This window comes from Microchirus variegatus, assembly GCF_963457635.1.
Source record: "Microchirus variegatus genome assembly, chromosome: 12".
Lineage (NCBI taxonomy): Eukaryota > Metazoa > Chordata > Actinopteri > Pleuronectiformes > Soleidae > Microchirus > Microchirus variegatus.
Genome location: NC_139813.1, coordinates 23,064,513 through 23,078,947, shown reverse-complemented (window position 1 = coordinate 23,078,947; position 14,435 = coordinate 23,064,513). Strand labels below are relative to the sequence as shown.

At 39.8% G+C, this 14,435-nt stretch overlaps 1 protein-coding gene across 1 annotated transcript in view; it reads left to right on the top strand.

Annotated features, from left to right (window-relative positions):
* The window catches only part of ryr3 (ryanodine receptor 3), a gene marked incomplete at its 5' end in the record, with an annotated part of 151,678 nt that overhangs the window by 92,610 nt on the left and 44,633 nt on the right, over positions 1 to 14,435 (top strand). The window contains 26 exon segments of the mRNA XM_083898806.1: positions 1,260 to 1,363; positions 1,592 to 1,727; positions 1,989 to 2,172; positions 2,628 to 2,730; positions 3,511 to 3,631; positions 4,261 to 4,430; positions 4,656 to 4,876; positions 5,509 to 5,599; positions 5,840 to 5,980; positions 6,436 to 6,599; positions 7,503 to 7,581; positions 7,665 to 7,754; positions 7,894 to 8,037; positions 8,782 to 8,844; positions 8,937 to 9,012; positions 9,092 to 9,215; positions 9,889 to 10,004; positions 10,091 to 10,158; positions 10,254 to 10,375; positions 10,542 to 10,591; positions 10,669 to 10,729; positions 11,463 to 11,701; positions 11,982 to 12,063; positions 12,787 to 12,917; positions 12,997 to 13,115; positions 13,936 to 14,134. Coding sequence (XP_083754932.1) covers positions 1,260 to 1,363; positions 1,592 to 1,727; positions 1,989 to 2,172; positions 2,628 to 2,730; positions 3,511 to 3,631; positions 4,261 to 4,430; positions 4,656 to 4,876; positions 5,509 to 5,599; positions 5,840 to 5,980; positions 6,436 to 6,599; positions 7,503 to 7,581; positions 7,665 to 7,754; positions 7,894 to 8,037; positions 8,782 to 8,844; positions 8,937 to 9,012; positions 9,092 to 9,215; positions 9,889 to 10,004; positions 10,091 to 10,158; positions 10,254 to 10,375; positions 10,542 to 10,591; positions 10,669 to 10,729; positions 11,463 to 11,701; positions 11,982 to 12,063; positions 12,787 to 12,917; positions 12,997 to 13,115; positions 13,936 to 14,134 — 3,198 coding nt within the window.

Here is a 14,435-nt window from a genome sequence, read left to right as displayed (position 1 = left end):
GTCTACTATTATTACTAAATTCGTAAATATTTTATTAGACATGTAACAGCTTTTTTTCCCCAAAAACGGCACGTTTAAAAACAAGCTGTGATATTTGGAGAAAACTAGCAACTTGTATGGTATAAGAGAGAGAGAATATAAGTATTAGTGGTATATTTCTAATTTTAACAAATTCTTTAAAAGTGTTTCCAGATAGTAAGGATTGTAAAGTTGCCTTTATCAATAAATTTAAGAAGAATTTCCCCATTTATGGTCAATAATACTATATCAGCTAGCGAGCTAGCTATTTAGCTAACTAGATAGCTAGCTCTAGCTCTGTAAATGACTGTAAAAAACAATAGCTGCTAATTTTCAGCTCATCAGAGTGCAGACACTAACTTCTCACGCACATTATGATAATTGTTTGAGGAGAAATAACGGGATATAGAAATTCAGAATGCCAGTGTATCAGTGAGAATAGAAGGGCCAAAAGCTGCGGGAGCTAACTGTGAGAGAAGAATGGATGTACTAAGAGGGAGGAAAAATGGGGACAGGTATTATTTAGTCACACAGGCATCTGGGGATGGATGAGTCACTGCCTCTGCTGCCTCGGCTGTAAATCAAAGCACCTGCTTATGAAAAAAGAAAGGTTCACATGGTCTGCAGGAGACAGATGAACGTAAACACGCTGATTGAAAGGCATTTAATATATGCATAGACATAAATCTCCCTCGTTTCTTGAGTTTGTAGACATGTCTTGTTTTTTTTCTGTATGTAAGGATTTGTCATATTGTTGAAGTTTGCCTGCAGCATGGATGCAGTTATAATAATAACAAAGCAATTAAATGATAATTTAGGCTATATTCCTATATTACTGTGCTCGGTAAGGAACCTATTTTTATTGGTACTTTTTCTCAAACTTTTCAATGTATCCAACTTTAATTTTGTGTCAAATTAATATGGAAAAATAATTATATACAAATAATGTAATGTAGAAATCCCACATGTTTAAAAGTACAAGCTTCTTATTTACATAGCACATTTTATGCTTAGTTAGTTTCAAATTACAATAAAACCAGGTCACAATATATTAAAACAAGGACACAACCCCAATAAACAACCACATTAAAAATAATAAAGCCTTTAACACTTCATATTTATTCTAAGATAACCAACAGAGAGAGAGGCTGGAGGAACCACAGGACTGCATATGTAGATACATTGCCCCCCTGTTGCTGAGAGTATAATAAATGTCTTTTCTCCCCGTGTTCCTCCCTCAGCCTCTGAAGCTATGCGGGGCTCCACGCCGCTGGACGTAGCAGCATCCTCAGTGATGGATAACAACGGCCTGGCTCTGGCCTTGGAGGAGCCCGATCTGGAGAAGGTTTGTTACCGAAGCACTACATCGCAACGCACATCACTCATTTGCGCCTCATTGCCCGAGGAGTTAAAGAAAGACACAGTACATGAAGTAAAACAACTCAGTTAGTTCCCCTCCAAACACTTAATTGACAATATTTCAAACCAATATTTTAGGTTTTGAATCTTCTCATCATTTCATTCATCATCATATGGTAAAAGAATAGTGTTTTTGTTTATATTGGGTTTGTAGGTGGTGATGTACCTGGCAGGTTGCGGTCTTCAGAGTTGTGCTATGCTGGTTGCTAAGGGTTACCCAGATCTTGGCTGGAACCCCATTGAGGGAGAGCGTTACCTGTCCTTCCTGAGGTTCGTCGTCTTCTGCAACGGTATGTGGATCACATATACTGAGCATGTAGAGGAAAGCTTTAACATGAGTGCCAACATTAGTGGACGCAACATGCTGTAAAAGCTAAAACCATGTGAGAACTTTCTAGGAATTCTAACTTCTAACTAACCTGAATATGAAGTAATTATTTTTGAAAGCACTTCTTTCCTCCCTTTGCTTACTCTTGATCTTTCCTTTCATGGATAATTGAATCACGGCCTTATTAATGCTTGCCTCTTTCCCTGCTGTGTTTACATTCCAGGTGAGAGCGTGGAGGAAAATGCTAATGTGGTGGTAAAGCTGCTGATCAGACGCCCCGAGTGTTTCGGCCCGGCACTGAGAGGAGAGGGAGGCCAAGGCCTGCTGGCTGCCATGAAGGAGGCCACAAAAATCTCTGAGAATCCTGCTCTGGACCTTCCCAAGACTCCTGCTGGTGTCACTACTGGGTATAAATACAAACCTGTGTTTGTATATTTCCATGCCTGACAGGGTTGAAATGCCTCAAAGATCAATGTGAGATGATTAAAAAGTCTTGTTTTGCACCTGGAGTAAACAGATTTGGTTATTCACAGATTGACTCATTTCAAGTTTTAATCACACAGAGGATTAGGAGAAGGGTGAAGCAGCTTTGATTGAAGCTGTGTCCAGTCAATGCTGGTGCCTTCCTGTGCTCACATTAGTATGCAAAGGCTGTAATAAACTGTGTGGAGGTTATTATTGCTTTAAGTGACGAGAAGACTGTGAAAATCACTGTGTACATCACATTGACCAGTAAGGAGGTAACATATTGTTATAAATGCTCACAAAGTTTCCCTAGTGCTGCTCTTTTGAAGTTTTCAAGTACTGGTAAATAAAAGCAATAATTACAATGATAAATGTATGTGTGTGGTGTGTGATTCAGGTCTGGTGAGGAAGAAGGAGAAATCATCCACATGGGCAACGCCATCATGTCCTTCTACTCGGCGCTCATCGATCTGCTGGGACGTTGCGCTCCAGAGATGCATGTGAGCTTCTTAATAACCAGAGACGAATAGAATAGAACAGAACTCTGTACTGAAGTCAGTTGAAGTAGAACACACAGGGTTATTTTTTAGCAACTTAACATAAATTAAAGTGTAATTTTGAGCTGCCATTGTTACATAATTAAGGGATTAAAGGAATTAGAACGGGCAGTGAGGCAGTGAGTGACCAGTTACCAATCACACAGACTCATGTGCCATTACAAAATACTAATTAAAAAAAATATAGATGTGGTGTAGTGTGCAACATATCGGAGGGATTACTGGCAGAAATTAAATATATTACCCTTACGTATGTTTGCAGTGTATAATCACTTAAAACTTATTTAAGGTGACAAAAAAATGTTGTCACCTTAAATAAGTGTTTTATTTTATCAATACTTATTTCGACAAGGGTCTTGCTTCAGAGAGGAACCACAGTGTTTTATATTTGTGTTTTAAAGCGGAGCCTTTCTATGCTAATAAAGAATAAACTGCATCCTTTCTGGTCCTCAAAGGCCACCGTAGTTCCCTGATGATTTAAGGAAAGGGAGGAGTGAGTGGAGGAGTCCTCCGTTAGTTACATTCTGCACTCTAACCTTTAGATAATTCTTACACCATGGACAGTTAAAGTATAAACACAGTTGAGTGAGACAGGCAGACTGTTTTTGTGGTGAAAGCATCTGTCTGGGGGCATTTTATACAGCATCCCTTCCTTCCTTACAGGATTAAAGGTCTGCACAGTTACCTAAATTAAATGAATGTGTCTGTTTTCGTCCGTCACAGCTGATCAATGCGGGTAAAGGAGAGGCGCTGCGTATCAGAGCCATCCTGCGCTCTCTGGTTCCCACCTCAGACCTGGTGGGCATCATCAGCATCCCCCTGAAAATGCCTGTGGTTAATAAAGGTAGCGTACACTGCTGTTTTATCTGTTTACCACCTGAAGTCATGCATGTAAGAGGAAAAAAAAAAGATTAATGAAGTTGCTCCAAATAGAACGGAAAAAAACAAGTAACAGAGGAAAATAGCCAAAAACTGAGGAAGTAAATCATAGTTTAAAGCTGAGACTGTGCTTATTTACAGAACTCTGACAAATATACACATCTGAATTTAAACTGTTCATAGTTTATATTCGATTTTTGTAGCCACATCAGAATGAAAATGTCTCAAAATCACAGCATTTATGGAATCATTTCAAATGTGAACCACCCGTAGACATCATTCAGCAGTGAATATATGATTGTTTTTTTCAGTCCAGTTTGTGCTCTGCTTCAAAATGACCTGTACGCGCAATGATCATCACTAGTAAATTGATTTGATATTGATTTGTGTCTCCGCTGCTTCATCACGATGACATTACATCAAAACATTTGTTGCTGTAGACTAATTCTACTGTCCTTTTCTTGTAAGCCAATCTTAACAAAACTTAAGCCAAAACAAAAAATAAAGCCCTTTAACGCTCTATAATAACCTTCTTTCTGTTTTACAATATCAACATCCTGTTAATCCATTTTTAAATGTGTGTTTAACCATCAGATGGCACAGTGACGGAGCCCGACATGTCGGCCTGTTTCTGTCCGGACCACAAGGCGCCCATGGTGCTCTTCCTGGACAGAGTGTACGGCATCGAGGACCAGAGTTTCCTGCTCCAGATGTTGGAGGTCGGTTTCCTGCCTGACCTTCGAGCCTCAGCATCTCTGGATACGGTGAGTCCCGAAGAACTTCACCTTCAAACTCCAGATTTGTTGTATTTGTAATTACGATAAAGGTGATTGTGCCAAGTAGAGACTAGGCTTCATACAGGTACAGTTTAGGTTTTTCAAAACTTGCACCACTTGCTTTCGCTGTTGCCGTCATTATGCTAATCTTCTCACGTGGAGACTGTACCTCACTACCTCTCTGACCTGCATTCTTCTATCTCCGTCCCACAGGAGGTGCTAAGCACCACTGAGTCGGCGTTGGCCATGAACAGGTACATCGGCTCAGCCCTGCTGCCTCTGCTGACGCGCTGCGCCGCTCTCTTTGCCAACACGGAGCACTACGCTCAGCTCATCGACTCCACGCTGCAGACCATCTACCGGCTGTCCAAGGGTCGCTCGCTCACCAAAGCCCAGCGGGACTCCATCGAGGAGTGTCTGCTGGCCATCTGCAAGTAAGGAGCTGTGGAGAGTTGACCTGATACAGCTGTGTGGGAAATATTAGAGCGGAGCAGGAGGTTTTTCAGAGTTTGTATTCTGTTATTTTTCAAAACAGAGCTGCCGTCAAACGCTTTGTCTCAGGCTATAGATTTTTATTCTTGCTCACAAACTACAGCAAACTTACAGCATATGAAGTTCTTAAAGTTGTGGCCCACTTTTTTGCTTTTTGCACTTTTATTAAATTTACTGTAGCATTTACTTCTTACTTAGGGTTTGCAGATCGTATAACATTTCGATTATAGATATTTCATTTTATTTTGATATATATACATTTTTGGAGTAGATTTATTTATTTTACTTTAAATTTATATTCTTTCCTAGAGTTCTTGACCAATAAAAGTCTACTTTTCAATAATTATCACTGGCTATATTCACCAACATTTACACCCACTATTAATGATGATGATGATTTATATCTGTCGATTATTTTCCGATTGATCATTTGGTCCATAAAATGTCAGAAAGTATACTTGAAGAAAGTTCTTCTTCTACAGTTTCTGAAATCTTCTCCATTATAAGTGTTTGTACATCTCTGTAACACTGTTGAAACTTTGTTGTTAATAATAGAATCCCTTCTCTTTCAAAGGCACCTGCGTCCGTCCATGATGCAGCAGCTGCTCAGACGGCTGGTCTTTGACGTTCCCATGCTCACTGAATATTGCAAGATTCCACTGCGGGTGAGACGCTCTCCTGTCTCCTGACGTTATTATTTTGTTTGATTTATTCTCATAATTATCCTTTATTATCACATTGCACAAACCATTTATCTTCATCACTTCCTATCGCGCTCGCTTATATATGACTATTTTGCTTCAACGTTATATGCATATGACAAATAGATTTACAGCCATAAACGGATTTCAAGGTTATTTTTAAATCAAATATTCATATTGTCATCTTCTCTCTCTGTTCTCTAGCTGCTGACCAACCACTACGAGCAGAACTGGAAGTACTACTGCCTGCCGTCTGGTATGGGCAGCTTTGGCATCGCCTCTGAGGAGGAACTGCTCCTTACCAAGAAACTATTCTGGGGAATATTTGACTCCCTGTCTCAGAAGGTACACACAGAAAAAAACATGTTTTATTATTAATATTTATCAAGATTCACCGACAGTGTTTGCAGTATAAGTTCAAGAAATGTATTATTTATTTCTGGATAGCTCGCTGCCTTTTCTGCATCAGATTATATTTTTCCAGGCTGTCTTGCATAAATAAAGGTAAAAACTTTCAAATTAAACTCTCCTCTGTTTGCTGCGGCTCTTTAATGTTGAGTTTTCTGAGAAGTCTTGACTGAAGTTGGGCTCTCCTGAGAGAAAACTTCTGGTTAGTGAGAGGTAGTGAAGCAAAAAGGCTGAAAAACAGATGAAACATTCATCGGTTTGTGACAGGCCATCGCTTGAAGCAGACTTTTCCGGCTCTCTGTCTTTTCTCTTTCTTTGACTTTGCTCTGCTCAGTGTGTTCATCCAATGATCTAAAACAGACGTGTGGTGTATCTTTTTTCTTCTTGTACAGAAGTACGATTCCGAACTGTTCAAAATGGCCACGTCATGCCTGTGTGCCATCGCTGGAGCGCTGCCTCCCGACTTTGTGGACTCCAGTCCCGGGTCAACGCTGGAGAAGCAAGGATCGGTGGATGCGCAGGGAAACTTTGACCCCAAACCCATCAACACTGCCAAGTGAGTGGTCTGAAAACACAATTGGAAATTGGATTTTTTTCAGGCTGACTGTCCGTAAAACCTGTGTGTGTCAAGACATAACCTGACCTTTCTGCACGGGTTGCTTTGGTAACAACCAGCGCGTGGTGCAAGTGTGTATCTGGTTTGGATTCAGCGAAACAATCGACCTGTCAGGGTGAAGATCTCTTCCAGCGTACAAGAAAGATGACATTTAATCAATTGTTCTGTACTGGAGTCAGGGCTGTGAAGCTAGAGATGATTTGAAGTCTGAGAAACGAGAACATTAAGACATAGACACTTCAAATCACATACAAATGTGGTTTGAATCTGAATCTTAGAAAAATCGTATTTCATGTGTTTTCTCTTCTCTCCTCTTGTCTTCTCTCGTCTGCTGTTGTCTTCTCTTCTCTCGTCTGCTCTTGTCTTCTCTTCTCTCGTCTGCTCTTGTCTTCTCTTGTCTTGTCTTCTCTTCTCTCGTCTTCTATTGTCTTCTCTACTCTACTATTCTCTTTTCTTGTTTTCTCTTGTCTTCTCTCGTCTTGTCTTCTCTACTCTTGTCTTCTCTTCTCTTTTCTCATCTTCTCTTGTCTTCTCTTGTCTTCTCTCCTCTTTTCTCGTCTTCTCTACTCTTGTCTTTTCTCGTCTTCTCTTCTCTTCTCTTGTTTTCTCATCTCTTCTCTACTCTTCTCTCGTCTTCTCTTCTCTTGTCTTGTCTTCTCTTGTCTTCTCTCCTCTTCTCTTCTCTCCTCTCCTCTTCTCTCCTCACCCAGACTCAGTGCTGTATGAAATGAATAGAACTGCCGTGTCAATCACAGTTTCTTTTCCTGCATACAAATTGAATTTCTCCTGCTCACCAAGCAAATAAATTGACTTTGTATTATGAGAAATATTCCTTTTTTTCAGTATCTCCCTTCCTGAAAAACTTGAGTACATTGCCAACAAATATGCAGAGCATTCCCATGATAAGTGGTCCTCAGAGAAGGTTAGTGGTCCCTCTGTGATGTGGTGTAATGTGACAGCGTATTAGTTTAATTTTCACTCACCTGTAATAAACTGCTGTTGCAGGTGTCAGCGGGCTGGAAACATGGAGATAGTGTGGATGAGCAGAATAAAACTCATCCTCTGCTGAAGCCGTACAAAGCTCTGAGTGAGAAGGTACATATTCACTGGCTTTATCAATGATTTATATGTCTAGGATTAACTGCATTAAGACATGAAGATGAGTAAATGATCTTAAACTATTTAGATTTAGATTTAAATTCAGATTTTTGTTGTGTGTGTGTGTGATTTATAGGAGAGAGAAACATACCGCTGGCCAGTGAGGGAGTCGTTGAAGAGCATGTTGGCGATGGGCTGGAACATTGAGAGGACCAAGGAGGGAGAAGCCATGTTCCAGCAACGAGAGAGCGAGAAGCAAAAGAAGATCTCAGAGTCTCAGGTAAAAATCTGCCACTTAACTGTGTTAAAAGGTGTAGTGAAGGTTTAATACTAACATCTAGAAAAATAAATACAAAAAGAAAGAAGTGGGTTGTTACTTTCCAAGCAATCTGTCCATGTTCCTATTTTGCTCTACTTAACTATCTTTCCTGTGGTCCTGTGTTTTTATCTTGAATATTGTCCATTTTATCCAGTTTTCATCACACTGAGATCCTGTATTCCCAATATGCAGATTTCCTCTCGAATCTGTCCGCCAAATATCCGTCCTTTCATAGTATTTTCAGTAATGAATGAATTGTTTACTCTGAAACTGATCTTTTGTGAAATAAAGAAACATATTCAACAAGAACTCCCTCCAGACCCCGAGAATGAGTGGATGTGTGACGTATTCTCTTTTGTCCCCTGTTTTAATCAGTTTACTCAGTTTCGTGTCGTTATTGAATTTTGCATCATTAATAATCGTGGGACACTGTCAAATTAAAATAAACGGCAGGACAACTTGTTTCTACAACCAGGCTGAAAGCCTGAATCAGTAATAGAATTACTCATGCATTTGCCTCAATTTATCAAATAAATTGTTTTATCTGTGCTCATGTTGATTATGTTGATACTTAAATGCGTACACTGCTGTTTTGGACTAAGAAATGGCTATTTTATATTAGTTTCACACCTCCCAGTGTGTTTCCAAATGAAATGATATGTCTTTTTATTCTGTGCTCAGACTTCCTTTGCTCTGACTTTGTAGGTTAATGGATTCAGTCCTGCTCCGACTGAACTGCATAATGTCACGCTGTCCAGAGAGTTACAGGTCGGTTTTCAATTAACTTCGAATAACTGCTGTCGATCGTGTGGCGTTACGACGATGATGATGGTGTGATTTATTATTGTTTGTCTGCGCAGGGCATGGTGGAGGTGGTCGCGGAAAATTACCACAACATCTGGGCCAAGAAGAAGAAATCTGAGCTCCTTAGCAAAGGTGTGTGAATGGAAACCGCACGCACGTGTGGATGGTGATTGATTCGAGCTGTGCTAATTCTGTGATTTGATAACACCAGGAGGAGGGAGCCACGCGCTGCTGGTTCCCTATGACACCCTGACCGCTAAAGAGAAGTACAGAGACCGAGAGAAGGCCCAGGAGCTCTTTAAGTTTCTGCAGATCAGTGGCTACGCCATCACGAGGTAATCATCACAAGTGAATGATGTTGTCGCAGCAGCACAAAGAAGAAGTTGTAAAATTGACAAATTATCAACACAGACTTTGCTCTCGTAACAGAATTAAATCTACATTTTCTTAAGTCTATAATATTTAAAGAGTGAGCTCACAACTCTATTAGACATTCGAGCTCACAGGTCACAGCTAGCCTCATTTCACACACCAAATTCCATAGAGAAAACCAGTGTTTTTAGCTCACAAGGACACAGCAGCTGCTGGTCTACTTCTGCCTCATTGTGGTTAGTTTCTGTCACTAATGTAAACCTGAATGAAGGATTTCAAACACTAAAATCACAAAATAACACATTTTAATGTGCTGCTGTAGGTAGCAGTGGATCAGCCATGTGCCATGGTGTAAAAATCGCTGTTTTTTTAAATGGACTTTGGTGTGGTTCAGTTTCCAGTCACAGAAGGTTGTTTATCTTCGAGAAAAGCTGTTGTATACTTCAGTTATCAGTTAAATCTGATGTCTTTGTCCCAGGCTGCTTCACAGAAACAAGGCAAGTGTTGATAATGTGACAATAACCCATACAAACACACTTGAAGACAATCCTTGAAAGTTATCTGTTTGACAATGATTATTTTTAGTCATCATCTCCAATATATATACTGTATATATATATTTTTTTTATCTCACAGAGGTCTGAAGGACATGGAGCATGAGTCATCGTCCATGGAAAAGCGCTTTTCCTTCAAGTTCCTAAAGACGATGCTGAAATATGTCGACTCTGCCCAGGAGTTTATCGCTCACCTGGGTGAGTCTGTGTGTGTGTGTGTCTGAGTTTAATAAAAACAAATGCACAGTGAGATAAAAACCCTGAACTTGCTGCATTTAATTCAGAGGCGATGGCCACCAGTGGGAAGACGGACAAATCGCCTCATGACCAGGAAATAAAGTTCTTTGCCAAGGTCTGAGGACTCCGTTAATATCACAAATATCACTGCAAATGAACCACTTAAATATAAAGTACATAATAAATCGAATCTACATCCCTTTTCTCCAGGTGTTGCTGCCTCTCATAGATCAAACCTTTAAGAATCACTGCCTCTACTTCCTGTCCACTCCCAGCAAGAACCTGAGCAGCTGTGGTTGTGCTTCCAACAAAGAGAAAGAGATGATGACCAGGTATTTGTGTGATGATAATGACATAAAATCAACCTCTACTTCCTGTTCTCCCCTTCAAAACCTTTCCCTTTTCCGTGCTTTGTTCCTTTCACCTCACTTTTGTTCTCTCCAGAGCTTTGCGTTCACTTTTATTTTCCGACTTCTCTTCCTTTCTGTCTTTTCCCAGCCTCTTCTGTAAGCTGGCAGCTCTTGTCAGACATAGGATTTCTCTCTTTGGTAAGGTCGGCACTGCCTCCGTCCGTCTGTGTGCTCGTGTGCCTCCAGTTTATATTTACAGGAAGCATCTTTTACAGGGAGCGACTCGGCCATGATGGTGAGCTGCCTGCACATCCTCACCCACTCACTCGACACCAGGTAAGGAAAGATCATCAGTTCTTAATTGGAGCAACCATGACTGTCTTACCCCTGTAAAAATAACAACACAGGATGGGTTTAAGGACCCATGTTTGCAGTCTAGTGGCATCTAGGGGTCATGTTGTTTATTGCAGCCAACTGTATACCTTTTACATCGCACTGTCCATGCAAGAAGGGGTGAAAATATAATTATTTTTAAAATTCTGGTTCAAAAAGCAAGGTTTCATATATGTAAATATGCATACCGTGTTCATTATGATTAAAATAAACAAGTTTATTTGTGAAAAAACAGCGTTTCTAAAGATGAGCAATACATAATGGCTAAAAAAAAAAACCCAAATTAAGATTTCGGTCTCTCCAGCCGTGATGATTTCCTAGGGATATTTAGAGATTTACATGAAATATCGAATAGAAAATACAAAAGGCTTGAACAAGAAACTGTAGTAGTAGTACAAATAATTTTAACTACTAAAACTTTCTGCATCCAAGTGTATGTTATGATAAACTACGGTGGCAGGTAGCATATAATAGTGAAGTGCTCCATAGAGCCATTGTGTGATTCTGGGTTACAAAATGGCTGATTTACCATGTAATAATAAAGGGCAAAACAATTATTAATGTTCATGTGATGATTAATTAGCAAAAACATGCTTTTATCATCCATTTTTCTAAATTTGTGAGTATTTTGCAAATGCTCATTCCTCCTCCTCCTCCTCCTCCTCCTCCTCCTCAGAACAGTGATGAAGTCCGGCTCAGAGCTGGTCAAAGCTGGCTTCAGGACCTTCTTCGAGAACGCGGCCGAGGACCTGGAGAAGCTGCTGGAGATGCTGAAGCTGGGGAAGTTCATGCAGTCCCGCGCGCAGATGAAGAGCGTCACCTCCAACATCCACTACGTGACGGTGGCGCTGTTGCCCATCCTCACTGCGCTGTTTGAACACATCAGGTCACATGAGTTTGGAGTGGACCTGCTGTGTGAGTCTGCGTTCCTACACACACACACACACACACACACACTTTCTTTGCTTGATTATTTGCTAAGCAATAGATAATAGACAAGTTCATACATATTTATGATATGTTTACTGCGTATTACAGCTCACATTCCCAACATACTACTTTTACATGCTTTTTTGATGGAGAAATCCTCAAGGACGGCCTTCATTTGATTTAAAATCACTTTCTTTCTCCTCTAGTTGTATTTTTATGATAACAACACAACATAGATGAATGTTTTGTCACCTTTATGTTTTAGTGGATGACGTGCAGCTATCCTGCTACCGAATCCTGGCGTGTTTCTACTGTCTGGGAACAGGAAAGAACATGTTTGTGGAGAGGTAGGAGGTCAACCTTTTTGATGAATACAACATGATTGTTTTGAGCAGCAATTTAGAAAGTTATTATGTTAAGTCATTCTCCTTTATTTTCAGTTTCTTCCACTTCAAAATGCGAAACATGCTCATTAGGTATGGTGGCGCTAGATCTGTAAAGCTTAAAGTGCATATAAAAGACCTAACTATTTTAATTTGACAGCACTTATACTTGTATGCAAATACATTTATGATAAGTATATTCCATTACAGCCAATAAACCCTTATAAATTTCACACACAGGACCTTTTAATTGTGGCCAGGAACGATATGTCTGTCGTCTGGGAGACTATTAACACGAGCAGCACTGGATTCTTCAAAAAATAATTAAAACTTGCAATTATGTGTGATTATTATTCCCCCTCTGGCTATTATTATGCTGCAATAAAAACTCCCCGGAACTATTGTCGAGGAGAAAATGCTCATAAATTCCTCCTGGTATAAGAGAATAGAAGAGATAATATACGGATAAAGTGTAAAATTAGAAAAAGAAATAGCCATAATAGCATAAAACACCTGGTGTGTTCCAAAAAGCCAATAAAATAATGCATTAAAGTCACATAAAATATCCTATGAACAAATGCTGTTTGTCATCAACATCCAAGACATTCAATGTCATATGTAAGACTTCTTCTTCTTCTTCTCATCTAATATATTAAAGTACATTTGTACATAATGATGTGTATCCAGGCATCTTCCTGCCCTGGGGGAGAGTCTGGCGACCTTGGTGGGAGCCATGCCTGTCGCTTTCCTGGAGCCAGACCTCAATGCCCACAACCCACTGTCCGTCTTCAACACCAAGACTCCCCGAGAGAGAGCCAGTGAGTTTACGCCTGACCCCTCATTATCTCTGTGTTTGTGTCCCATCACGATGATGACAATGTTTTCTTCTTCTCTCAGTCCTCAGTATGCCCGACACAGTGGAGGAGATGTGTCCAGAGATGCCTCGTCTGGATAAACTCCTGAAAGACGTCAGCGACGTTTCAGAGTCTGGCGCTCGCTACAGTGACATGCCACAGGTGGGATATTTAATGAAATGATGCTGCACTGCTGAGGTGTTTGGACCATTCACTGCCCCTAATGTGGTATTGATTTTCAGCTTTTTGAAGTGAAGGACCCACAGTTTTTAAGGGCTTGAAACATATTAGAGTATAGAAGCTGCTGCTCCATCAATTTCGACTTTTTTATGACTCTTTATGACTCTTGTGTTTTTGAAGACGTGATATATAAGAGGTGAGTTAGGAGTTTTCTTGAATGGTATTGCTTATACCTGAGCTCACAATACAACAAATCTCTTTACTCCAACTGCAAAACAAGGTCAAATAATAACATTTTATATCCAAACAGATAGAGGTGAAGGTTACTGTGGCGAATAATGCCTTTTCTGGCTATGACCATATTTTTTTTAAATAATAGGAGTAAGTGTTGTAGGCTCTACCTACCTAAGACAGTGGTTTTGATTAAAAACATTTATTTTCCACTAGTTTTATTATTAATTTCCCTATTAAAATGCAATATTATTTAGTAGGAAAACAAGTTTGCAATGAGTTCCCGCTATTTATACATTATTATTACTTGTAAATTAAGTTATCTTCAACTAAAATGTGATTTCAATTAAAGATACAGTTTCTCTGAACTAAGTTAAATACATTGTGTATGTATAATACATGACATGTATTATTTTCTTTTGTAATCAAGGTGTAAATAATTTAGTTTTCATTGATACCAAGAGCTTTTGGTGCCAAATTTACAACACTTATCAGTCCTTAGTGGCCATTTCTGTCCTTAAAAAACCCTCTATTCAACTCCAATTTAACCCTTTATCCATTTATGCTGCAGGTCATTGAGGTGATCCTCCCCATGCTGTGTAACTACCTTTCCTACTGGTGGGAGAAAGGTCCGGAGAACTCTCCTCCAGATTCCCACTGCTGCACCATGGTGACGTCCGAACACCTCAGCATCATCCTGGGAAATATCCTCAAGATTCTCAACAACAACCTGGGCATCGACGACGCGCCGTGGATGAAGAGGATTGCAGGTGGGCGACAGAATCTGTGCCACATCATTTATGATAGGGCTTCACAGTTAATCAAGGAAAATTGTCACAGTATTATAAAGTGAAAGACGCTGCAAGTATTTGATTAAGTGTGACAGCATTATGATGAAGATTCTGCAGCGGTGCAGGAATTTTAATAGCCCATAAATCTTACTTCTCAGATGAGTAAATATCTTTTTTTGTTGTTGACGGACTGCCGAAAATGTCAAATCTTTCTGATTTTCATGATTTATTTGTTTGATTGACAGAAAGTAATGAGTCTTTCAAATTATGATTATATATA